General features: G+C 47.9%; 1 protein-coding gene across 1 annotated transcript in view; it reads left to right on the top strand.

Annotated features, from left to right (window-relative positions):
- Positions 1–9,721, top strand: part of COL4A1 (collagen type IV alpha 1 chain) — a 130,629-nt gene extending 120,908 nt beyond the window's left edge. The window contains exons 49-52 of the mRNA XM_036893621.2: positions 92–269; positions 3,867–3,981; positions 6,067–6,239; positions 8,222–9,721. Of these exons, the coding sequence (XP_036749516.2) occupies positions 92–269; positions 3,867–3,981; positions 6,067–6,239; positions 8,222–8,303 (548 nt within the window). The 3' untranslated portion in view covers positions 8,304–9,721. The remainder of the gene's footprint in view (positions 1–91; positions 270–3,866; positions 3,982–6,066; positions 6,240–8,221) is intronic.
- Positions 9,722–27,351: the final 17,630 nt, after the last annotated feature.

Raw genomic sequence — 27,351 nt, 5'->3', positions numbered from 1 at the left:
TTCATAGCAGCCGGCGCAAGCCTGCTTTGCGTAGAGGCAGGCTGAGTCACAAAGCCAGTGCTCAGGCTGTCTCGGCTCCCTGTGCCCCCAGGCACGGCCGGCAGCTGCCTGCGTAAGTTCAGCACGATGCCTTTCCTCTTCTGCAACATCAACAACGTCTGCAACTTCGCCTCCCGGAACGACTATTCCTACTGGCTGTCCACTCCGGAGCCCATGCCCATGTCAATGGCCCCCATCGCTGGGGACAACATCAGGCCGTTTATCAGCAGGTGGGTCCGGCGCGTGCAGGAGCAGATGTGTGGCTGAAGAAGAAGAACTGCTCACAGTCTAGGCAGAGCTTATTTACTTATTTAAAAAAAAATGTTTTCCCTGGTACATTCAATCCATTGCCATTCAGTTTATTGATTGTGATGTCTGAGTTTTGTCACAGAAATCAGTCACTAACTCTGTTTGATATAAAAGCTAGTTACCCTCTTTAAAATTTACAGTGCAGTGCGGTGGAGAGACGATGCCCAGCTTCCGAACAGAACTCGTATTCTAGGTGACTTAAGGCGACGGGGCCCCCGTCTTCCTGTGAACAAAGCCGGGCCGCCGGAGCCCTCAGCAGACACTGGGACAGTGCTCTCAACTTTTTTCTTCAATAATTACCTCCCTGAGGAACCTTTTAAGCTGGTTTTCTCCCAATCTCCTTCATTCCCATGAAGTTAAAAAAAGTTATTTTTAACTGTATTTTATGTTTTAAATAACATAAAATTTACCACCCTAACCATTTTAAAGTGTTCAGTTCAGTGGCACTTAATATAGGTGTGAGGTGGTCCCCAGGAAACTGTAATGCCACAGGCATAGGGCATCTGTGCTTTATATGGAAAAAGATTCCACAGGTTGATTGTATTTATAGAATGTGTACATACCTTACTGTACGTATGAAAGCATCAAGTCTTTTTCATACCAAGCTTTGCTCCTTGGGGTGGTACTGTACCCACTGGGCATCGTGTGCTTGACTGAGCGACTTCCCACATTAAGTGCTTGCAACACTAATTAGTGTCTGGAGTATGTGTTCAGGTCCCGAGCCAGCCTGGGAGGAAGGAAGATGGGGAATTGAAATTATTATGACTGAAAAGTACAGGATTGTCCCATCTTTGCCGCTTTCCTTCTAATTAAAAGTAATTCCTTAGCTGTACTCAGAAGTGCTGGAAAAGTGGCAATGTATGAATTCCTTGACTAAGGAGCTGTTCTGTAGTTTGCACACACTGAGATAATAAAGGATGAAAAGAATAGCACACAGGGCACCCTCACCCAGGAGAGTGTGGAGAAGATGGGGGCTCTTCCATGTTCCCTTTAAGAGGAGAAGCAGCTTTTGAATATGAAGGAAGTCGGACGTATCTGGCTAGGATGTGTCCTGCAGTCGGGGTGGGGGACAAGCTGCTGAGGGCTCGGGGCCAGCCCCGCGGCCCCAGCCTGGTGAGGGTGCGGCAGCCCTTGGCCGTCAGCCCCCGGGTGGGTGCTGCCTGTCTGTGGGGAGCCTGCTGCCTGCGGCTCCAGCACAGGCAGGCACGTCCTGCCAGATGGCGGTCCTGTTAAGAGAACTGCCCAGGACCCCAGAACAGAAAGGCTGGGGACGCCTGATAAACAGGAAAGCCACAGGCTTTTGATTGCCTTGCAGTAAAACAGCTCCCCACAGCCTTCTTTGATTTTTTTCTTTTGAGCTATGACAAAACTTATCTTATGGGTCTTAAAATGGGGAAAATCACTGATCGCCATTCAGAGGGGCACCTCTCACAGCCCGTGCCTGTGGGCTGCTCCTTGTGAGGCTTTGCTTGCTCAGAACCATGCAGGACGCATGAGAGGGAAACTAACCACCTTTGTGTTTTTGTTCAGCTGCCCTTGGACAACAGGTAGAACATGATCATTCATTTTTGTTTCCTATTGACCTTCTTGATAAGACATTTGACCTTGATGTGGTGGAGGGCATGGCTCTGGCCTGTGTTGGTGATATTCCCAAAACAGATCAATGAGAAGCCTTGTGCCTGAGACATGCTTTTCTCTGTAGACCCGTTACTTTCAGTAGGAAAGCCGGGTTCCCGAAGCATGACTTGTTGGAATGGCCTGTACTATGCGTTTCAGGCTGGTCACGGCTTCTTGTTAACTCCCCTGTAGAGGCTCAGCAGGAAGGGGCCTCACCAGGCCCTCTCGGAGCCTGTGACGCCGTAGACCCTACTATCTATGCTAAGGTTGCCCGATTCTCCTGTCTCTGAGCGTGCAGGCTCCCGTGGCCACTGTAGTTTAGTGGTTTCCAATGACTTCTCAGGAGGCACAGGTTCGTGCTGGGTGTCCTCTTTGGGGAGGTCCTAAAGCTTATTTTCAGAAAGAGTCACTAGCACGCAGTCCTTCATTTTAAGCACAGAAGGTAGCAGCTTTTCTGCGTTCCTCCTGAATGTAAGGTAAAATGTTCTAAGCCCTTTCTTGCTGTCTACAGACACGAGTCATTAAACTACTGATTATTTAATTGTTCTAGCAGAAGACTACTGGTTTGAGATCAAGGAGAACTGAGTTCCAGCTCTGCCTATTTCACAACTATCTGTGACCTCAGGTTTTTCATAAATAAAAAGGGGAATTCAGCTTTTTAGGGACCACACAGCCCTTTCAGTCTGTGACTCTGTGTCCTGCATCTCCCATCTGACACGGTCAGGACCGCCTTCTCTACAGCCACTTGAATCCGCCTGGCCCAGAGGGCACTGAAATAAAGCATTTCCTCTGTGCTATATTTCTGGTCCCTGTGTCTGGCAGATAGATGGTGGCAGATTTATAAGGCCAATTTCAGTGACTTGTTTAACTGAGCCTTTTAATTCATCTGCGTTTGTGTGAATAAAATAGAAAATTGCGCACACCTACCCTTCCTCCATTCCCGACCAACACACACACACACAGTACCTGGAAAATCAAACCACTAATTTAGGCCTCTTCCCACTCCTTGCCCATTTCCATGCAAATAGCCCAGCGTAACTAAATGTAATTATTAACACCATTTATGGTCATTTATCAGCATTGCTAACACTCTGTTCATTTGGTAACTTGAATGCAATTATTTTATTGCTGGTGTTTATTTTTTGTAACAAAACATTATCCCACCATCAAAGGGTTCCTTAGCTGGCTGGGTCTGAGTCAGAACACTGTGTGTCGCATTGATTTATTCCTGGGTGCAGTCCCAGCCCTGAGCGCGAGCCAGCCTGGCTTGGGGAGCGTCCCCGCCCCAGGGGGGGCCTCTGGGAGCTGCTCCAGCTGCAGGGGTCCTGCTGACATCCCTGGCCCGGCAGGGGCTGGCACCAGTGTGGGTCTGGAACACGTCTGAAGGAGGCTTATGGGCGCCCCAGCCTCTGATGCAGGTTTGGGCTTAGTTACTCTGATTCACTAGATGTATTTCTTATACTGAAGATGACTCATGGCCTGAAATGAAATGGAAGTGATAGCACTTGGGTTTCACCAGCTCTTTTTTCTTAAGCATGAGTTGTGTTTGCTGAAATACACACTCACTATGGAAATATTGGAAAACACTGAAATGCACAAAGGAGAAAGCAAATATCCCCTCAGGCCTGGGCCTCCAGGGGATGGCCACACTGCAGCTTGGCTAAGTAACACGTGTTGGATGTGGTTTTGAATTTAGTATTTTGGTACTGGGAAGGGCTTATATAGCCCAGGAGAAGGCTCTGAGCCTCAGAATCTAGGTAGTAGGCACACTGTCCAGTTCATAACGATGTAGTTGAACCAGAAGACAGAGTGAGGAGATTAAGCATGAACAGCAGGAAGAGGAACGAGCAGGGAAGGGCCTCGTTCGAGTCCCTGAGCTGATCTGCTCTGGTGCCTTCCAGGTGTGCAGTGTGCGAGGCGCCGGCCATGGTGATGGCCGTGCACAGCCAGACCATCCAGATCCCGCAGTGCCCGCAGGGCTGGTCCTCGCTCTGGATTGGCTACTCCTTTGTGATGGTAAGCTTTCGGTGAAACTGTGCTCCCCAGAAGGGCTGCTCCTCGCAAAGGCGCCCCCTGCTCTCCGAATGCTGCCCTCTCGGCTCCCAGGCTCAGGCGGCCTGGGCCTCTCCTGCCTGTTCAGTGCCGTCCCCAGGGCCCGGCCTGCTCCACTGGGGACAGCATGGCTGCAGCACTGCCCCCCACTGACCCCCGCACCCTCCCTCCCTCCTCTTGACTCAGGCGTGGCTGCCCCGGGACTAGGTAGCCGGGACACCATGATGAGATTCCCTGGAGTCAGAGCCCCTGTCTAGGAGAAGAGTGGCACACGGAAGGCACGCTTGTGCTAAAATGCAGCAAGCCCGAAAGCTGAAGCTTTCAGAGCAGAGCAGTGGGGAGTGGCCAGCCCCTGGGGGTATGGGCACACACACCCTTCCTGTAGAGTGAGATGCTCTGCCACCCGCCTGTGCCAGAGGCCGGGTCCCTCAATGCTCCATCCCCTGAAGAGCCAGTTAAAACAGGAAGCATGGTACCTGTTTGAGATCTCATTGTAGCTTCTTGTATCATTTTATTGCCCTCAGCTTAAAGTATTGACTGAATAAGTAAAAACTCTAGACTTGTCAGGTCAGGTTGCGCTGGGCGAGCTCCCAGTAAACCCCCTACACAGACACCTTCTGCACTCCCATTGTAAGCCCTGTCCCTTCTTCACGCTCAGGAATGACCCTGTTGTATATTTCAACCCCCAAATGATCATTAGCCTTTTTATTTGATTGGCAGGGAAGGTGGCTTCCTAACCATTTTCTTGTGCTGTAAGTTATTCCAAATGTAGAAGGTGCCAGGAAAGCAATTTTCAAAATGCTGCGTCCGTCTTCCAATTTGATCGTGAGGTTTCCTGGGTTGATTATACTGCAGGCTATCTTTTCTCCAAGTCCAAAGAATTTGCAGCAAAAAATTTAGCAAGTTGTTTTGATAATTCTATATGCTGCATGATGGCTACTTTACCAAGAAAGCTGAAAGGCCAGAACCATGGTGCAGAGAAATCAGGACACTGACAAGGACAGAGCCAGACAATTTTGCTTCAAAGGCAGATGGGATTTTTGACCTCATGATCATACGAAATACCAACTGGGGTCTCAGGATGGCAGAAGAAGCCCCTGACCAAGGGGTAAAGTGCCCTGGGAGAGCATTTAGATACAAAGGTCTAAAACAATGATAGTCAGTAATTTCTCAAAATCAAGAGCAATAAAGTAGTGATGTCCCAGAGAACAAGCCACCCACCGCTCTGCCTGGAGGGGCTTTGTGGGGGGCTCTGGCCTTCTCTGGGCTGCTGTCCTGCCCCAGCTCTGCCCTGGATCATGGATGTTCTAGGGTTTTCGGTGCCTCATCTGGGAATTGAGGACATGAGCTTTGCCCTCAGAGGGCTCTTGTGGCTCTGAGTTCCTGTCACTCACGTTTCTCATGTCTGAGATAATAGTGCGGAGATTTCGTGAAGTTCCCTCACATTTGCACACGTTCATTTACGGTCTTGGTTTCTGAGTGTGGGTGGATCCTCCATGAACCCACTGGACCAAAATGCGATCCAACACAGTGGTTGTTATTCGTTGCTCTGTTTCTCTTGGTTAAACTTTCTCTCTTTTTCAAGAAAAATGTGGATGATTGTTCTTTACCTTGTAGAATGATATCTAGCATCCACTGTAGCAAATTCAGGATTTTGATTGCCCTGTATGATTTTGTGTAGAAAATCCAACTTCCTTTCTGTTGGTTCTCACATCATTTGCTCATTTTGGCTGCCGCCTTGTGTTTCAAGTTAGAGGAGGTCTCAGTATTTCCAAAATAATAATAGAGAGACAGCATTTCTTTAACTGTGAGTGGAGCCAGACTGGTCCTCTGTTTGGGCAGGAGCGCAGGTGCCTTCGGGCGCTGTGTGGAGAACTGCCGTGCCCAGTGTGGGAAGCAGGGGCCCGCTGGTGTGGGCGTGAGGTGGGGACTGCAGGCGGTGGGGAGCCTGCGCTCCAGGGGGCATCTCTGGCCCCTCCGGGAACAGCGGAGCCCTCTCTCAGCGCTGGGCAGGGAACCTCTGACTCACGGCTCGCATTTGCTCCACAGCACACGAGCGCTGGTGCCGAAGGTTCTGGCCAAGCCCTTGCGTCCCCTGGCTCCTGTCTGGAAGAGTTTAGAAGTGCACCATTCATCGAGTGCCACGGCCGTGGGACTTGTAATTACTATGCAAACGCTTACAGCTTTTGGCTTGCCACTATAGAGAGAAACGAGATGTTCAAGTAAGTCGGCATGCCCCCCTTTCCTTGCGCTCTGCTCCCCTCTGTGGCTTTTATTTTTAATCATCCGTGATCCATATACCTTCCAGTGCCAAATCTCAAAGATGGTTATAAGACCATAATTAGGAATGCTTCTGCCACATATAGTAATGAGTATTTCATTCCATTTTACATGGGCAGATAACTGAGACAGTTTTCAAAGACAGATCTTCCACGACAGGCTTAATTCTGTTATTGACTAAGGACTGTGAAAGAAAAAAGGTCATTTTAAATTTCTCTAGGTGGAACCATTGCCACATAATTAGGGCAATGAAAATCGTCCAACAGAACATTAAAAATGTTGTGTATTTAACAAACCGTGAGGGAGAGAAGTGAGCAGCTTCGGTTTCCGTGGTGTTTATAATGCTGAAGTTAATGTGTGTGTTGTGTGAGTTCTGAGGGATTTACCGAGACTTTATTTTTTAGACCCATGCAAATAAAACTTAATTTCAGCACAAATGCAGCTGAAATGCATAGGGTAGACCTTTCCTTTCTTTTCTGTCACCAGAACGTCACCTTTAAAACAACTTTCCCAAGTGGCTGGGAGCTTGTTGGTGTTAATTTAGAGTCTGGCCCAGTGTGTGTGGGATCAGAGCACATAGGGGACCCTCTGTCTTTTGCTCTGCTGGCTGCAGCCGCTGCCCGAGTGGAGGCGGGGCCGGTGGAGCCAAGCACCTCCCTACTGTCCATGCCCCGGATAAACGCTTCTCGCCCCTGGAGATAAGCCTCTGTCTATACGTTTTTGGGAGCTGTGGAACTCTGCTAGGATCTGATCTCTTTCCAGCTTAGATCCTAACAGGTGAAGCAACATGCTCCTTTCCTAATTCTTTAAGCATCAAGAAAGCACAACGTGCTTAATTGGTAATTTACCTGAGACTTTTTTTTTCTTTGGTATCATTAATATACAATTACATGAGCAACATTATGGTTACTAGACTCCCCCTATTATCAAGTCCCCACCACATACCCCATTACAGTCACTGTCCATCAGCGTAACTTACCTGAGACTTTTAGACAAACGTAACATCAGCTCTATGGATAGAATCTAATCGTTAGCTATGGAAATGAGCACTTTGTGTGAGTGTCAGCTACCGGAGCCTCCCAGCGTCCTAGGCTCAGTAAGTAACAGTAGGGCTTTTGGGGAACTTGCAGACTGGTGCAATGAAGTACTGCCTTCTTAAACAAAACTAGGCAAGCTCCCATTAGTTTTACTAGTTAATTTGGGAACACTAGGATTCTCACCAGACGTTGCTAAAATAAATAGCCTCAACTTTAGGACAAGGCACTTATTGTACGGCCACTTCAATTTTAATGGAATTTGGTTAGTGCCGTTTTAGTTCAGACTTCACCTTTCCAAAAACCAAAATAGGGTAGAATTTCTAGTATCAAAGAAGCATTTGGGACACTGTCTTCCTCTTTCTTTGGCCTTCTGTCAGATCACCTGCATATGAATCCTTCAAAAGTTATGAAAGTATTTCAAATCTAGTTGATGATTCCAGACTTGTTGCTCATTACATTATTCAGCCAAAAGTTCAGGAGCACTTACTGTGCGTGTGAGGTGTCCAAGAGAAGAATGGCATTTTCTTCTTTCTCCGGGGGAGTTTACCATCTGATTGGAGACAGAAGACAGGAAGTCACACTGTAGTTCACGGATGCAGGGTGGCACCGGGTTGGTGGGCGGGTGGTCCAGACATCGGGGCCACACAGATGTGGGCAGGCGAGCTGTCCACACTCACTGTGTGCACTCGGGGTGGGTGGGGAATACGGGTGGCAACCTGCAGGGCTCCTTGTGTTGTTGGGGTCACCCGGGGCCCCCCGAGAGTTGGGGTGAATGATGGTTGCCAGCCGGCCTGTCTGACCCCTGGAGACCTGGGAGCAGGCGGGAGGCTGAGGACCAGCCTGCTGTCCGTGGGGTCTGAGGCCGTGGTTTCTGTGCTGCCTTCCAGGAAGCCCACGCCGTCCACCCTGAAGGCTGGGGAGCTGCGCACACACGTCAGCCGCTGCCAAGTCTGCATGAGAAGGACATAGTGAAGCCGGGCCTCAGCTAGTCAACATGGTGCTACTCCCCCGTCCCCTTCTGTTTTAACAGCAACAAATCCTAGAAATATATCCCGTGTACCTCACTGTCCAATACAGAAACCGTAAAGTGCCTTATAAGACCTCGCGTAACTAACACCCCCCCGCTTCGTTGGCCTCTACTTGCTGAAGGAGAAACAAAGACCACAATACACTGTCGGTAGTGACATACCAAATGGCACTTTTGCTGAAATAAAAATATAAGTCTGTTCTACAGCCCGGTGCAGTGATGTGTCACGTGAGAACTCCATCAGAAAACCGAAGGGTGCTAGGAGGCGTGCCGGCCTCCATCCTGCCTGAACGCCCGTTCTCATCCTTGTACTAGCATAGAGTCATTTCTCACCCCCGGATGAAATGTTTGTTTATGTCACTGTCTCGCTGTTTCAAAATTTAGGTCCCTTGGTCTGTATAAGTAACAGTCATGTAAAAATGGTGTTTTGAACCTCTGAGTGGAATTACGGGCTCAGCGGCCATATCTTCCATCCCCCAAATATAAATTGAGGTCTTTCTGCTCTGTGTGGTACTGCGTAGCTGCTTTTACAGAGATCACAAATTTCCTGTGGAATAAAGATGGTCCAAAAGTAGGCAGAAATTAAATATATATATATTTTAGTAATTTATATAGATGTCAGCAATTAGGCAGGGCAAGTTTTAGTTTCATTTCCACCGTTACAATAAAGCTTACATAGTTTCTTCCTTTAAAAGACCGTTGTCCTTTAACATAGGTTTCTAAACACTAAGCTATTGAATGTGAAACATCAGTTTTCATTGTTCACCTCCAAACCAAAAAGCGTGTGTTGCCAAAACCAAACCAGGTTCATGCCTATGGTGCCTATTATAGTGAAACATGTACTTAATGTTTTTATTCTGTATTAAATATCTTCAGGGTTTTACACACTAATCACAAACTGAATGACTTGACTTCAAAAGCAACAAGCTTAAAAGGCCTTCATTTTATTAGTATTCCTCATTCTGCAGCCTGGCGTGAAGAGCAGCTCTGTTGAATCTATCTGTTCAACAGCTATGTTGAAAAGCTATCAGTGTCTTCACATGCCAGCACATTCAGGTGGCCGTCTCGGTGGCCCGTGAGCTGTGTTCAGACTTCGGCAGGGGCGCGGATGGATAGCAGGAGAGCACAATCGGACCACTGTGCCTGAAATGACATTTCACTAAAGGTCTCCAGAACGTTTTTAAGACTACTAAGGCCTTTTATGTAATTTCTTTAAATGTGTATTTCTTAAGAACTCAAATTTGTAATAAAACTATTTGTGTAAAAATTAAGCTTTTATTAATTTGTTGCTAGTATTGCCACAGAAACATGGAAAGTTCTGCACAAGCCACTAATAAATTTGTAAGCTTTGTATACCTTAGATCATATTTTTTTTTGCAGTTCTTCCACATGGAATCATAGACTGGGTGTAATTTACAGAAATTACTACAGAGAAGAAAGATTGACCTTTTCCTTACACTCCTTCCCATCTGTCCAATCAGGCAGCTATCATCCATCCATCCACCCATCCGCCATATGTATATTGAGGGTTTGTGGCTTTTCAAGGTAAACAGATGATGACCATATCCAGCCATTAAAAGTGGATCCACTGGGGTGTAGAGCTGAGATTATGGTTATACAGTGGATAGGTGTGGGGCATTGGGTTGGATTCCAACTCTTTCTTAAAGTAGGAAGAAATAAGATGGCAGGTTCTTCTGCGATGGTCTAAGTTTCAGTTTAAACTTGATCAAAACATGATCTGTGGAGAACAGGTGTGATGCCACATGCTCAAGAATGCTCTATTATTATGTTCTCAGTTATCATGCCTGGAAGAGCTGTAGTGAGGATGAAATGGGATTAACTATCAATGTGACATATGGGGCTTGGTCAGGAAACATCATTCAAGGTCTAGTTTCAGTTGCCTGTCTCCCGCCTTTGATAAAACTGATGAAAACTTTGATAAAACGAAAGGGGTTGTTTGCCTTCCTTTATATATAAGATTATGTAGGAGAGAAGAAAACTAAAATCATTAGATCTAGTTTCTACTGAAGATAGAGATACTGAACACCTCCCTATGGTAGTCTTTTTAATAAAACTTTTGTTTCAATGCATAAAACTGATTTATCACAAATTATAATTTATTATACACAGTTTGGCATGTAATAGGAAAGCACAAAGAAGGTAATATGACACATTATTGAAAAAGACTATCATTTTTCATTGAATTGATCTTTGTCAAAATTACTTGACCTGTTTTTGGACTCCCTTCTGTTTCACTGATCTGCGTGACTGCCTTCACGAATGCCTTGCCTCCCTGATTCATTCAGCTTTAAATTGAGACTTACCACGAGTTAGTGTGACTTCTCTTATGGGAGGAACTGTCAGCTTTACTCTACTGATTCAGTCCATGAACATTGTATGTCATCTCATTTATTTAGGTCTTTGATTTTTTTAAATTATCATTTTATAGTTTTCAGTATACAACCTTTATGTTTGCTTAGATTTGTACTTGGGTATTTATGTTTTTAGAGTCATTGCAAATGGGATTATTTAAAATTTTCATTGCTAATTGCATATCCTTAATCTATAGAAGTATGACAGACCATTCTATTTCTTCTTTTCCGTACTCCAGGTCCCCCCACCTCTTTTCTTTTTCTGGCTGTTTTGCACTTGGTAGGACTTTAAGTATTTAATAGGAGTGGTAAGCATGGACATACTTCCATGGTTTGTGGTCCTAAGGAAGAAGTATTTAGTCTTTCACCGTTAAGTATGGTGTTAACTGTAGGTTTTCATGTAGATGCCTTTATACTTGAGAGTTTTTATCAAGAATGGGTTTGAATTTTTGTCAAATATTTTTTCTTCATCAACTTTTAGGGTTATGTGGGTTTTCTTTAGACTAATATTAATCTTAGTTAATATTGTGAATAACAGTAATTCATAACTGAAGATTGATCCAAGCTTACATTTTCAGGATAAAGCTCGCCTGGTCATGGTGTATTACTCTTTTTTATATACTGCTGGATTAGATTTGGCAATATTTTATTGAGGATTTTTGTGCTTCCTATGTTAGGGAAAGTGGTTTTCTGGCTTTTTCTTTTTTGGCTTGTTTGCGTATCAGATGATGTCATGTCAAAAAATGAGCTGGAAATAGTTCATTCTCTTTTATTTTCTGGAAGAGAGAGATTATATAGGGTTGGTTTTATTTAAATGTCTAGCAGAATTTGCCAATGAAATAACCCGGTATATAGCAAATTTATTTTTTGGAAGGTTTTTAATTATAAGGGCATTTAAAAATAGTTATTGGTCTAGTCAGTTTATCTGTTTCATCTTGGAATCTTGGATAAGTTTGGTGATTTTTTCTTTGAAGGAATTAGTCCCTTCTAAGTCGTTGGAATTGACATGTGTAGAGTTGTTCACAATCCCCCTTACTATCCTTGTGACTGTTGAACCGGTAGCAACATCCTTTATATCTTTCCTGCTATTTCCATATACTTTCAGTTCAAAATAACTTGTTTTGCTGGATACGTCCTTTGATCCATGGCTTATTTGGAAGTTTAATTTCCAAATGTTTGCAGATTTTCCTGTTAGATTATTGTTTTTGATTTTTGGTTTAATTTCATTATGAATATACCATGTATGATTTCAATAATTTTACATTTGTGAAAGTTTCTTTTATGACCTAGAGTATCATCTTTCTTGGTAAAAATGTTCCATGTATAATGGAAAAGAATATGTATTGAACTAGTGTTGGGTAGGCGGGTCTATAAATGTAGATTAGAATCCATTTGGCTGATAGGAATATTTGGTTATTTTATATCCTTGTTAAATTTCTGTCAATTACTGAGAGATAAATGTTGAAGTTTCTAATGTTGTGAATTTTTAAATTTCTTCTTTCAGTTAGGACAGTTTTTATTTTTAAACTATGCTATTAGGTGTACACAAATTTAATATTGTTGTATCTTCCTGGTGAGTTGCCCATTTTATCTTCACATGGTGTGCCTATTTATCTCTGATAATTTCTTTTTTTTTCTCTCTGAAATCTACTTTGATACTATTAGAGCCACTCCATCTTTTCTATTCTCTTATTTTTAACCTATCTTTATCACTACATTTGAAGTGAGATTCTTGAAGACAATATATATTTGGGTTGTTTAAAAAATCCAGGCTGATAACCTTTGGTTTTAATTGGTGTAGTTAGACCTCATTTATGTTTAGTGTAATGATTAGTACATTTGGTTTTAGGTCTAGCTTTTTCTTATTTATTTTCTGTTTGCAACCTGCTTGGGCATATTCAGTCTTACCCAAACCGGTGCCAACCACAATCATAGTTTAGAAGTATAGAGTTCCGGTTTTGATGGTGATAAGCATGATGGTGATGTACAGTAGGGAAACAAAATGGTTCTACTTTGCTCACTTTTACCATTTTTCCACTTTCATTTCTAGTAATTGTAAGTCACTGATTTAGTTAAGTATTTTGCAAGGGCTTTTCTATATGCTGGTTCTTCCCAAATACTTTTTCATTATAGCTGACTGTACTTTAAATGGCGTACGTTGACTTATGCTCATTTGGGGTACTGTCATTTTCACATCAGAACTCTTATGCCCAAGGGCTCAGATGCTGGGTCTGTCCCCATAATCTGTATCTGATCAAGGGCCATTCTGTTGTACTCATGGAACCAGACAGATCTGAGTTCAATTCTGACCCTCCCACTTATAATCTGGGGACTTTGGGCAGGTCTATAACCTCTCAGAGGGCTGCATAACCTAGGTCATTTTTACATTGCATTTCTTCCAAATGACTAGGAGGAATTTATAGTAAAAGGAAAGTCTTGTTCTGCTACACTCCTCCATCTGTCCTCCCACTTATCCCATCCTTTCTTCCATCCATCCTTCCATCCACCCATCCACCTCATCATTCATGTGCAATGGTGCTTAACATTTCCCAGGTACCATGTTAGCTACAGGATAAATGGAAATGAATAATATCAAGTGCTTAAGAAGTGTTCTGTTAAAAAGTTGTAGAAGAAACCTATAACTTGTCAGATATGTAACATGAGGTTGTAGATCTGTGAAATTATAATTGGGTGGCCAATGGGGATGGGGTTGAGGGTTGAATTACAAATGGGGATCAGGAGAGTTGCCTTACTTCTGAATTGCTTTGAAGAGTAGGTGAGCAATGAAATTAAATGAGAGATGTGCATAAGGAGACGCAGATGGCAGCTGCCTGATCCGGCAAGCCGGGGTGCCGTCACCACACAGCCCCGCCCCGGGGGGCACAGGCCGGCGGGTCACCCTCCCCCCTGCTGCGTCTCCTATCACACCTTTAAGTCAGTTTGGGGAGATGTCTGTGTTCAGTCTCATTTCCACTAGAATGACAACCTTCCCTAAACTTAATTCCCACAATGCAAAAAAAGCATTTAGTTTTATTAGACCTAAGATGATGGCTGCACAATATGAAAAGGTGCCCCAGAGTCACTTCGGAGTGTTTGGGATTTTGCTCAGATCATCTTCCTCTCTTCAGAGTTCATGTCCTCTTCAACCTTTGTCATTCCAGATTTAAGGTGCTGTCAAGTCGTGTTATACCACGCACCTTATCCTTTTTATCATCTTAGTCATATTTGTCTGATTCTACTCTGTCTCCCTGTTGGTTTGATAAAAGGATATGACACATACTGGAGGTAATCAATCAAACATTAAGCACCCCTGATTTCTCCAGGTGCCTCCTGACCCTTTAGGAGGAGACCAGGCACTTAAAATCATCTCCCCTTACAAGTTCAGATCTTTTGGAAGGTAAGATAGATACACAGGAAATATGTAATGATCAGGGCCCTGAAGAGTAACACGTTTGCAGTGAACTTGGAGGTCTCAAGGTCCTCTTCCCCCACTTCCAAACCCCACCTGGATCACACTAGAGACCGAAACTGTCTCTTAAAGACATCAAGAGAAAAACGCTTCGCAAGGTAACTTTTGGAAATGAATTTTCCTGTCTGTGCCCCGTTGTTCATGATGCTGCTTGAAAGCACATCCTCCTCCTTCCAGTAGGAAAAGCCCCTCCCAGCTCTGAAATGATGGATGCAGTCTGCAGTTCCATTTAAAGTCTCCGCACTGATCGCCAGGTGACGCACCACCCAGCCAGCCCTGCTCAGCACAGTGCTTGAAATGATTCTGATTCCATGACCTGCCCCTCTCGGGCCCTTCTCTGACCCTGTCTCTCTGGGCTTTCCTTACACCTTCCCACGAGGGGACACCTAGCCCCACCGCGTGGGGTCCCCACTGTGCATTGCTTCTGGAACTCAGACCCGCTCTCCCCAGCTCCCTGCCGTGGCCTCTGGACCAACCAACCCCAAGATCGCTGTTCCCAGGGAGTTCAGGGCATTTAGCATTTGTAACTTTTTTGTTTAAAATTTAAAATGTTTCTGCAGGTCAGAAATGAAGCCCTGGGATAGGGAAACAACTTGCTAGCCGAGTTCTGTAGCTGTGGGGGCTTTAGGAGCTTGGTGAACGCTGGAGAGCCTGACCAGCATTCCGTGCAGCTGTGGGGACAGGGTCACCCTGACACGGAGCCCTGGTAGTCTGCTGCTGCGTGCGTCTCCCCTGCACCCACCTGCGGAAGGGCCCCAGCACCCCTCCCTCCCGGGGGTGGTCGTGTGGGAGAGGCTGGTGCTAGCAGTTCTGAGTCATCCCCCACAGCTTCTGTGTGGGGCGTGTTTCCTTTCATTAACGCCCTGTTTGTACTTCCTGAGCTCCGTGTGGACTGCGCTCCCCAGGCCCTGATTACGCGCCTGAAATAGCTGCGCCCGTTCCCAGGGCTTCGAATGACGGCCGCACAGCATCTGGCCTCCCACCCGAGCAACCGGGAGCTGGGCTGAGTCACGCTGAAAGTGAATCATGCAGCCACGATCAGGAAGTGCCTTTTTTAGCCTTCCAGTTTGGAGCAGAGCCGCAGGTGGCTTCTGAAGTCGGTTCTGCATCTTGGCATCCTTTCCGCTTGGAGGGTCCTGGCTCGCTTTGAGCAGAAACATTTCCCACGTGATTTCCCTGACTTGCTGCCTGGGACAAGCTCCCTGACTAGGGAGAAAAGTGGATGGAGAATGAGACCATATTTACAAAATGAAGTCTTTCAGCAGAGTTTGTGAATAGGACTTACAACCAAAAATACAGCGAAAACACACACTTTTAACAAATCATGAATTGGCATCAGCTGTACCTATACAACATGTGCCCCTCGTAGGATGGTTTCTTTTTAAAGAAATCTTGTCTGAAATACCCCTGCAATAGATGAGGGGATAAAAGGATACAAACTTCCGATTATAAAATAAACTAGTCATGAGATGACAGTAAAAAAAAGACAGGAAGGAAGGAGGAAGAAGCCCCGCGCCTCGCCAGTGGCCCTCCTCCGTGGTGGCCCAGAGCTGCCGGCATGCGGCTGTCAATCACGCCAGGGCCCGCCCTGCTGTGAAGGGGGAGGGTTCCTGGAACCCGTACCTGATGCTGGGCGTTTGGTGAGTGGAGCACCACCTCCAGAAGCAATCCAGCAGCTGGGGCAGTGCAGCCTGCCTTCGCCTTGGCTGTGGCCGCAGGGCACGGAGGGGTGGCATTTCTCTTGCCACCCTCAGCAAGGCCAGACCCAAACCCCAGCCTGAAGAACCAGAGGCGTCTGGCTGCCAACATCCGTCTGAAACAGCCGCTCCTACAACCCCCACCTCCGACCCCTTCCTGGGAGGGGAACAGGGCTAGCATGAGCCAAGGGCCTGGAGGGGGGCTAAGCTTTCCCTCCCCTTGGAGAGCCCTGGCCCCAAGGCAGGGACCAAGGGACTCGGGGGTGCCCCCAAGAACGGAGCATGTCTGTTGCATCCCGGCCGGAATCGGCTGGTGCCTGTCCGCCCATGGGCCAGGTTTGGGCAGCGGGCTCAGGGAGGCGGGGCGGGCCCTCAGCATTTGGGGCCTCGAGGGGGAACTCTGCTGAGGGGCCCGAGGAAGGCAGCTGGCTTGAGATGCGCGGGTCCTTTCCAAAGGGAGTTGGGGGTGGGGCAGGGGCCCCAGCCTTGCCAAGCTGCGAGATGCTTGTGGGCAAGCGCTGAGGCTGCAACGGAAGAGGCCAGCCCCATGTCAGCCCTCCAGGGTCCAGGACCTGCCACGGAGCCAGGCCCTCAAGAGCCGACCCTCAGAAGGCTCAGAGCACATGCAGGGAACAGACTGCTCAGCTCAGCAGGGATAGTAATACATGTACCTCTTTATTAATACCTTAAATAAATGATCTATAGGCTGATGTAGTTACATCTTAAAGTACTTATGAGCATGAATTATGTATTTTGGGATGTGTAATTACTGTAACATCACATGATAGTATCTGCTTTTCCTATCCGTCTAATACTGTCATGTTGCAGACGGCAGTTGTAACTGAAAGAACTACCCCATTTCAGGAGAGGCTGGTGAAAATAAGTGTGTGCCTTTCACCCCCCACATCTGAGTTTATGGATTCTGAATTCCAGGGAGTTTGATAGAAGGATCTTTGGAAGAAAGGATGACCACTAGCCTTTGGCTGGGGTGCAGGTGGGCATCTGACCTGGGGGAGGACTTTTATCAGTGCAGGATGGGATCCCCTTAGCTCCTGGAGGGGACCTGGAAATTCCACATCTGCCCCATAACTATTAAGCTTCACCCAAGCACTGTATGGACCAACTGGGGGAAACTGAAGGCTTCTCATGTACCTTCTCCACTGAGGCCAGTTGCAAATACTGGATTTTCCTTTCATTGTGTGCATTTGTATTGTACACTGTGTTCAATAGCAGTGCTCAGGCTTTGGGTTGAGACTGCCTGGGTTGGAATTCTGAATGACACTGGACAACTATTTGCTCCCCCTGGAGAATGTGTGGGTGCAGGGGTGACCTGTGTGAAGTGCTCGGCACAGAACTTGATGGGCGGAAGACGCTTGGGCGCGTGGGTGAGTCTGGCCCTACCTCCCATATACCTGTGGCTTCAGGAAGGATCAGAAGTGTCCTGACAGCTTCAGCACGCTCGGACACCCGTTTCTCCTCGTGCAGCCATTGCCGGCAAGCTGGTTATAAATGGGAGCATCTTGCTGCTGCGTGAGCCCCTGGCGGCTCATGTGACCCGGTGTCCCAGCGAAGCCAACCTTCGTCACCACAGAATAACTTCCGAAGTAGGCCGGCGGACTCTTAGTGCTCTGATAAGCTCTGCAGAGTAGTCCTGCCTGATCGGGTAGCAGCTGTAGGTGCAGGCGACACAATGCAAACAGAGTTGACACAGCCACAGTCATTTCAGATCCCGTGAATGTCCCGCCTTATACTTCCACATTTTTGGGAAAACGACAATAGCCTTCATGGCTGTTCAATTTTCCCAGATGTCTTAGATGAAGTACACGAAGGAGAGTCTCCAGCACAGTCCAAGGCTCCTCTGTTCACATCTAAGGTGTCCACGTTGGAGTGGGAACTGCAGAAGCCTGACAGGCTCCCGTGGCTCCTGTTCCGTCATGTCTGGTTTTACTTCAGTCATTTCAATAACAGATCCTCTTGTCCCATATTGTGGTTCCCCCTCTCCTTTCCCAAGGGGCAGTTCTATTTAATTGAACACAATTTTATAGATAGGAAAAAGTTTATTGCTTCTAACACATTGAGAATTAGGTGATTTCTAATAATCTGGTTTCCAATCATATTTGAAACTCATTTGCAAAGCAAGACCCATCCTCATAGGTCTTCCAAATCCGACTTCTGGCACATTGCAGTGTCCCTGCCGTTCGCACCACGAGGGGAGAATAAAGAGCTGAATTCGGCTGTCGGCGGAGCCCTCATGAATGGGACTGGTTCTCATAAGAGACCCCACAGGTTCTCTCATCCCTGCTTAGAGGAGGACAGCGAGAAGGTAGCTGTCTATGGACCAGGGAGCAGGCTGACCAGGCATAGAAGCTGCTGGCCCCTTGATCTTGGCCTTCCAGCCTCCAGTATTATGAGGAATAAATGTCTTGTTTATAAGCATCCAGCCTACGGGATTTGTAATGGCAGTCTGTTCAGACTGAATCCCTGATGTTATGGTAGCCAGAGGAAATCACACATCCCAGCCCAGATTCAGGGCCTGGAACGAGACTACCTCCTGATGGGAGCGGGGGGCTGAAAGTCCCACTGCAGAGGGGCATGAATACAGGCACAGAGAGAATCCGTGGGCTTTTTTGTTATCTGCAGAAATATCCTCTCATAATATAGTATGAAAGGTTGGTCATATAATCCCAATCCTTTTACGATTTATTGCCATTTTAAATACTTGTTTCAATTTCTAGACATAAAAAAGAAACTCTAATTCTCAAGAGTTCTTCCCATTATTTAAAAATCTTTTCTTGGCTAATATACCGCTCAGTCTTTCCTCCCCTCTCCTAGTAAGTACTGAAGCTCTTTATTTTGGAGTTTCAAAGAGGACAAGACAAAGCAGGTTCAGGGACTGCGGAAAAGGCAGCGGTGCCTCTATCGGAGCACATGTAAAAAAGATCAGTTAAATGCAAGGCTGCCAATCGCTCATCACAGACGGGGGTGTGTGTCCCGCATCTCTGGCAGCTGCTCAGAGTGGGAGCCTCTTTCAAAACAAGCAGTTGCAGCTGTGGGGGCCCTGCCCAAGGGCAGCTCCTTCCATTCCAGCGTGTCTAAGCAGGCTGGGTGAGGAGTCCCCGGTACCCCCAGCAGCTCTGTTCCCACAGCTGTGAAAGGGGCTGGCAGTTTGCTGGGCTGCGTGGCCTGTGCCCCAGGGAGCCACCGCGTGTGCTTCAGATGGGGTCCCCGGCTCTCCCTGGAGAGGAGCCTGCCTGCCTTTCCTTCTCTTCTGGACAGAGGGCTCATCTTTTGGAAAGAGAACCGACTAAGGAAGTGGCTGGAGCAGCCTGCAGGGAGCCTGAGGGGCCGCCGCCGGTGATGGCAGGATCAACGGGTCATGGCAGCAGTGCGTCAGAGCGGACGCGCGTTTGGGCCTGATTGGCAGGATGGTGGGTGTAAGTGGGGGTTCCTCTGCTCCCCACCCCTTACCGTCTCCTGTCTGCACAAGGGACAGCTGCCTGGGGACCAGGGGCAGCAAGCACCTGAGCTCTGGGCCAGGCTCTCGGGGCCGCTGTCCTCCCTCCCGCGCCCCATCCACCCTGTGAGCGGCTTGCCTGGAAGCCCCCCTTTAGGCAGGTGCGGCCACCGGTCTGCTGAATAATACTCAGTCCTTTATTTCGGGGAGCTATGGAGTCAGGCAGTGGGGCAGGGCAAACATTCTGAGAACCCAAACGGGGGTTCTCTCCATCGTTTGGTGACGGATCCCGGTGCTGGGCAAGCTAAGCGTGTTCCCAGGCTGGGGTGCCTCAGTAAGGAGAGGGTCTTTAAAGGTCAAGCAGCAGGGCTGTCATCTAGGGAGTCCACTGCCTGAATTCTGATGAGGCCCGCCTGCGGATTGATCAGCTGTGTCCATGCAGCCTGTGGAAGGAGTGAAGGGTCTGGGGCAGGCTCCACGGCTGCCCCCAAGTCCTCATCCCCCTGCACCCCCGTCCCCCGTCCTTGTGGCATCATGCCCACACACCCCTCGTGGGCGGGCCCCGTGGGTGTTGGGGTTAGCCGGGTGCCATGTCGAGGGCTTGGGGGCACCAGGTGCTTCCACTCATTCCCTCTTGCTCCCACCTTCGCCAGGTGCAGCGCGTGTGTCAGGCAGCTTCCCGTCAGGGGGACTGATGCCTCGTGGTGTAGGCTCAACGCAGCCCAGTGGGGCCGCGGCGGAGCGCGAGAACTAGACGATGTGGAAGCCCCTGGTTTTAGAATTCCTTTTATGCCGCTGACTAATTCAGGATCTTCAGGCGCATAGCAAGGATCCCAGGTGAGCCTATTCTATGCAAAGTGAGCCAGGACAGCCCCCAGGGAATTCGGCGCTGAGGGGCAGGGCCCACTGGGCAGCAGGACTGAGCTCAGAGACGTGGGGCGCCCCCGACGGGAACGCTGCCCAGAGAGGGTCGGCTCCTGGCTGCTCATTTCCCCCTCTAAGCCTGCTGGAAATAACACTTGCATCGTTCCCGACAAGATGCTTTCAGTGGGAGCCACGGTGTCATTTAGGTGGTACGTGCCCTACTAACATTACTCATCCGGGGCTGTCACCTCCCCACGCCACTGTCCCTTTCAATCATTTGAAGTCACAAAATATTTTTAAAGCAAATTGACAGCATCATTTGGGTGATGGGCCAGGCTATTGTGCAAAGGATTAAGATTAGCTCAGCTCCTCGACAGGATGGGTGGACCTACTGCTCCGTGGCCCCCCAGTCACCCGTCTGCATGGAGAGCCAGGGGCGGGGGAGGCCTGGGAGCACTGCTGCACAGCTGGGCCTGCCAGACCTTTTGCCAGGCCCGCATTCTCCACCCCAATCAGCCTCCATCTGCACATAAAAGACTTTTTCCTGAATTACAGGAGGCCACGTTCATTGAGAGCCTTCGTGGTTTCCTAGGAAGCAGCCTATGTGATGACAAATCTCACCAACTTTCATCCATGGGGGCTGGATGGTAGGTCCCCAGTTTCCCAGGGGGCTCTGTCTTACTAGTTTTTGTCAATCGAAGTTCCTTGGACTTCCAAGTGGTTCTCCTTTATGCACTGTTGTGGCGTATTACCACCTTGTAATGCCATCACGCCATGGCGGTCCGTTTCTGACCAAAGCCGACACTTCCCAGAAGATGTCCCCCTCTAACGCTGGGGAGCCGCATGATGTGTGTTCAGTATGCAAACACCACATAAAGAAAACTTCGGGGAGTCATGTTTCAGAACCGTGTTAGCAAGTCAGGGTTTTGGAACTTGCAAGGTGAAGTGAGGTGCTCTCGTGTACAGACAAGGTCAGGAGGGGCGCTGACATACCCCAAGCAGCTCAGAACAGGCGGCTGAGGCCTAGCTTTGGATTAGGACCGGTAGCACCCCAGAAAATCACTGTATCACCTGCAGGTGGGATGAAGGTTAGAAGTGTTAGAATATCACTGGTTCTGAAGGGCAGCAGAAGGGTGCCTCCCCCCTGCCCATTTTAGCAGGGGCTTCCCTGGAAGTGGGATTCGGTATTTACGGGTTTTGCCGGCAGCTTCCTGCCCAGGGAGATCTGGTGAAGCCGAGAGGAGCCATGGACCTTACCTCATCCTCCCTGAGTCAGATGCTAACCAGCAGTCGCTGTTGGCTGTGACCAGGGAAAGCCATACCCGCCTCCCACCAGGCGCCAGCCCCGAGGTCCTGGAGGCCTCCTGGAGCCCAAGGCTCGCTTAGAAGGCTTCCAAGGCAGGGTGATTTGTGCCCTGGGTTTACAAACTCTTTCCTGGAAGAGCTCTAAAGTTTTCACTTAAGCTTTTATTGTTCTAAGACTGAACTGCATGCCCGCAGGCCAGGCCAATTTCTCATCAGAGCCTCTGCTCCCAGTCTGGTTTACCCTGGCTCCCAGAGTCCTTTGAAAAGCCGTCTCCCAGGAGTCACGGCACCCTGTGGGAGCATGCCCGCTGCCCCCGCCCCGAGCTGGCTCGCCCAGGCCCCCTGAACCCACTGCTTGCCTAGCTTCACCTGCATCTCTGCTTTAGATTGTCATTGGATTTGGGCTTGCAGTTTGATTTCTCAATTTTTGTGGGGAAAGGTTGACTCGTTGTCCTGTCACGTGCATGAGGGAAGGCTTCTTGTCAGATGCCTCCCCCAGTTTATGTGTTCTTTTAAAATGACCATTATAGATCGGTTAAATAGTAACTTAATAACTCAGTCTCCCGGACTCTTAACTAACCCTGCCAACCCAGAGCTTCCAGCCCTCCCCGGTTATGTGCTATTATGGTTTAATTAGTGTCTCCCACAGAGACAACGTCACATCCTAAATCTGGTTACCTGTGGATGTCAATTTATTCGGGAGTAAGTTTGCTGCAGATGGAGTTAGTTAAGATGAGGTCACGTGGGAGCAGGATGGGCCCTAATCCGACATGGCCGGTGTCCTTATTGGAAGAGATCACTGTGTGAGGACAGGGACGCACAGGGAGAAGCCACGGGACTTGTGGGTAGAGACTGGAGTACCACAGGTGGCCACGATCGCCAGCAGCCAGGAGAGGCAGGAAGGGGTCTGCACCGTCCCAGAGGGGCACAGCCCTGCTGACACCCTGATCTCAGCCTTCTGGCTCCAAAGCCATGAGCGAATAAATTCCTGTTGTTTAAGCCACCCAGTTAGTATTACTCCGTTAGAGCAGCCCCAGGAAATGAATACATGGTTTACTGAACACACGCACCCCAACTGGTTATCCCCATTTGGCAATGAGAACACTGGCCTCAGAGAGGGTGAGCACCTGTCCAACGTCACACAGCTTGCATCTGAGCAGAATGGGGCTTGGGCTGTCGGCCACCGTTCTGACCGCGGTTCCGCTTTGTTTGCTCATTGGCCCCACACATTGGGAAGTACCTGATGGGCGTGAGCACAATATGGTCAAACAAATTCTTGGAGGCGTGACTCACAGACATCAAGTCTTGCAGAGTTCTGATGAGGGCACACAGCAGTGTAACCCAATCACACCAAAAGCTCGAGCTTTTCCATCACCCAGCAGGTTCTGTGGCTCTGTCTCTGGTTTCAGCCCCCTCACCAGCGCTTCTGCGGCTCCGCATCAGTTCTGCCTGTTCTCGCGCAGGCAGCGGGGGTGCTGCCGTTGTCTGGCTGCTGCTGCCCTGCATGAGTTTCGGGTCCATCCACTGGGGTGTCCGCCATTTGTTCCTGGACGTCGCGGGCAGTGTTTCGTCGTGGATGTGATTGCTCATCTGTTCTCCCAAAGGCGGGCAGTCAGGTGGCGTCCAGTTTGGGGCCATGGTTGATGCTGCCACGAGTATCCTGTAGTCTTGTGGAGGGTGTAGCCTTCCTCTTGGGCAAATGCCCAGGTCAGAAACTGCTGGGTCCTACAGTGAAGGTATGTTTGACTCTGTCAGCAAAAGAGACACCGTTTATAGTGTGATATGAGAGACCTCATGAGGACGCAGGAGTATCTCGTTCAGCTCTGTGGCAATCCCCTCTCCTCACTACCACACAGACACGGTGCCATTGCAGAAAAGTTAAATGACATGCGTCTGTCTCAGCAGCTCGCCAGCTTGCAAATGCACACGCACTCGCACACATGCCCAGTTCTCACCTCACCGTTTCCGGTTCTAGACATTCATGTCAGTCACTTGGAAGGACAAAGCTAACAGGGAAAACTTTATGTACAAATGCACTTTGTTCAGCTGAAATACAGCATTTATTTCCTTGATATCAAACATGTCATTTCCTTTCTGTATAATTCAAATATCACAAGAGCTACAGTTAGAAAATAACGTGAGTTTAAGGAAGGTCTTGGGTGTCTGTCAGTCCATCAGGAACATTTGTGGAAAGGACAGTTGATTCCATGTGTCATTCTCCAAGAGGCTGTGGGGAGTGGCCTGGAGGCAAAGAGCAGCTCCTGCCTCTGAGAGCTTGTCACCTTGGTCAGGGGGGCTGTGGGGAGCCTCCAAGGAGAACAAGTGCATCCCAAAGTAAGGTGAGGGGACAAGAGACCAGAACAGAGCTGGCTGGGCCATAGGACGCCACTGAAGACCTTGCTAAGCACTCTGCCGAGGGACTTAGGGAGACTGGCTTTGTGTGGGAATGCTTGGCAAGACAGGAACGCTCCACGGAGCACAGTCTCGCAGCAATATCCCGGGAGAACTGCCCTGTCTGGGACTGGTTTCTGCAGTCAGAAATGCAGTCTTGAATGTCACCTAGAAAGCGCCAGAGGAGCTGGGCGGATGCTGGTGATGATTCTGGATATCCAAGCCCCAGCATCTCCCTGACGCCAGCTTCTCTAGGATAACCCGCCCTCACAGCACAGCCAACTGCCCCGAGGAGTGCCGCGCTGCAACAGGGACAGGGTCCATGGGTCAGCCATGCGCCTGGGGGAAGGTGGGGCGCAGGGCATCAGGCAGCCTGTGGACGACCCTGGCCTGGGGAGACACGGACTTCGGTCTGAACATCTGCTCTGTTAACTGGGTGCGCTTGGCCAGTCTTTCAACCTTTCTACTCTGTGAAATGGGTAATGTAATCGATATCATCCATGCAGTCACAGGCGTATGACATAGCACAGACTGCCCGGCCAGCGTCCAGCACGCGCCACGCGCTCCCCAGTCACCGCTCTTACTGCCGGTGCCTCCCTTTGCTGCTCTGTCACGTTGAGGGGAGGGGTGGAGGGGGCTGGCACTTGGCTACAGGGCCTCCTGTCTTTGGAGGCTGCGTGGGACAGGACCGGGCCCTAGCAGGTGTGGAACTTAAACAGTGAGCTAGGGTAATTTCTTTAATTTGGTATTAAAAAAAACCTTTAATGTGAATTTTTAAATAAGTAACATATTCAGATGGTTTAAAATCAAAAAGAGAAATATTGAAAAGTCTCCTACCCCATGTTTCCATCTCCTCCCCACGGCCCCTTCCCACCACCCTTGGAAAAGACGATGGTTAATTGTTTATATGCATTTTATTAATGCACATAAAAGAAAATTTAAAACATACATTTTAACTTTTCCCTTTTTTTAGACAAAAGTTTGCCTAAATGGACACTTTTGTATGTTGCTTTTTAAAAATTAATTAATTTGATGATCTTTGGAGGTCTTTAAACATCACCACATAGAGGACGCTCCCCATCTTTTCTTACAGGGGCACAGATTCCCTTATCTGGATGGGTCACACTCTATTTAACTTGTTCCCCATTTATAGACTTCAGGGTTATTTTTCTAACCTTTTACTGTCACCATAAATCCTGCCATAGATAACCTGTATCTCCAAGGTAGCTCCCCAGAAATTGATTACTGGGTCAAAGAATATCAGCACTTCAAATTTTGATGGACTTATAAGTCTTCCCTCTTTTAGGTACCAATTTACATTCCCACCATCAATGCACACAGGTGACTTCTCAGCCTCCGTTCAATTTTCTAGTAATGTCTATAGGTGGAAGAAACTTAGTTTTGTTTCTGCTATTGTGAGGGTGGTTAAGCATCTTTTTAATATATGAAGGGATCCTTTGATTTTTCTTGAAACTATGGTTCATGTCATTTGTGTTATTTTCTTTTGGGTCATTAGTTTTATCCAAGTAATTTAGAGAAGTTCTGTGATAAAATTGCAAATATTTGTGTTAGTTTATCATTATCTTTGATTTCCCTTATGGATTAAAATTTTTTTATTTAATATTTAAGCTTGGCATGTAGATTTTTTAATATAGGTTCAAGCTTTTCATCTCTTATGGCTTCTGTAGATTGACTCAGTTTGAAAGTTTTTTCTGTCCCAAGACTATATACATCCTCCTATGTTTTCCTCTGAAACTTTGACAGCTTCCTTTTTTTACCTTTAAGTTCTTAAGCAGTGGTGTGCCAGAGCCAGCTCACACCTGCTCACGAGAGCCTGAAATCAGTACGGACTGATTTACACCACGGCAAGTGGCAATTGCTGCATAGTCAGGCCTTATTTTATATTTGAGAGCCAGTTAAGCATTTGGGAACACACCATTCTTTAATTTCCTTAGATCTTTAAACAACGTACCTGAACACTGCACGGTTGGTAGCCTTCTCTTGGTCCGGAGGCAGTAAATGGCAATCAGCCAGCACACAGTAGGTGCTCGACAAAGGCAACTTTCATTGGCACCTGCCATCAACCCCATGAGACATCCATCTAAAAAAAGTAGTAACAAGCCTGAATGAGGTCATTTACCTCCTAAACCAAAACTTAATTACAACTTCAGCCTATTCCGGGACTATGACCTTTTAATAGTCAATCAGGAATTTTCTGGTCACCAATGACGTCATGTCATCTGGGCCTGTGGGAACACCACTTGGGGCCTTCCTACTGCCCTCCCGTAAGGGCCATGTCTTCCTCCTCCTCTACACTGCAAACTCCTTGGGGAGGGTCAGTTCCATCTTGTGTTTTCCTTTGACCCTACCTTAGTGCACACAGAATACTCCAAATGCATGTTTACTAATTGAATGCATGAGTGTGCACACATGCATGCACACACACACAGATGATCTTTGCTGGTCTGGGAAGAAATAGAGAAGTAGGGTGAAAAGGAATTTGTTGCCCATGAACCCTTTATTTAAAAATTTGAGGTAATCATGGTTAAAATGATGTTCCACCCCTTCCTGGGTCTTGCCAGCCCTGGTGCCTAGGATCTCAGACAAATATTCCCCATGGCACAGCTCGCAAGTAGGTTCCTATCGCTGTCGGGAGAAATCACATAAACTTAGTAGCTCAAATCCACACACATTAATTATTTAGGTTAGAAATCTGACATGGGTCTCGCTGGGCTGAGATCAAGCTCTGGGCAGAGCTGGCTCCTTTCTGGAGGCTCTGTGGAGAACCTGCTTCCTCATTTTTTCCAGCCTCTGATTGTGGCCCCTTCCCCATCTTCCAGGTCAGCAGTGGCGGGGGGGGAGTTCCGTTTCTATTTCGTCGTGACTCTGTGTACTCACTTCTCCGTCTGACTGTCTCCCTCTTCCACTTTTAAGGACCCTTATGCTTTCATTGGGCACATCAGATAATGAACAAACTCCCTATTTTAACGTCAACTGATCAGCAACCTTAATTTCATTTTTCAATTTTACTGGCCAGTAGGTAAGGGAACTTGTGCGTGGGTTCCTGCGATGAGGATGTGGACACCCTCGGGGGACTGTCACTCCAGCCACCACAGAGACCGCAGGCCTGAACACAGCAGTACCCGTGTGCCCACACCACCACGAGCATCCAGTCACATTGCCGGGGATTGGAGATGAGTGGTCTGGGTGCTGGGCAAGCCTTACATACAAGCCTGTGATATGAGTTTGGAAGGAGGTCAGTCAGCTCCAAAGTGTTAAAACCATTACTCACTGTTCTGTAACTTTACCCTCATTTCCATGGAATCATGGAGAATAAGGACAGATGAATGTCTTCACTGAGCTTTAGTGTAAAACTGGAGGTGGGTGTAGCCCCAGAACAGTGGTCCTCAAAAAATTTCCAGTCCACCTATCATGCAT

This window comes from Manis pentadactyla, chromosome 17, assembly GCF_030020395.1.
Source record: "Manis pentadactyla isolate mManPen7 chromosome 17, mManPen7.hap1, whole genome shotgun sequence".
Taxonomy (NCBI): domain Eukaryota; kingdom Metazoa; phylum Chordata; class Mammalia; order Pholidota; family Manidae; genus Manis; species Manis pentadactyla.
This window is presented reverse-complemented; position numbering and strand designations above follow the sequence as displayed.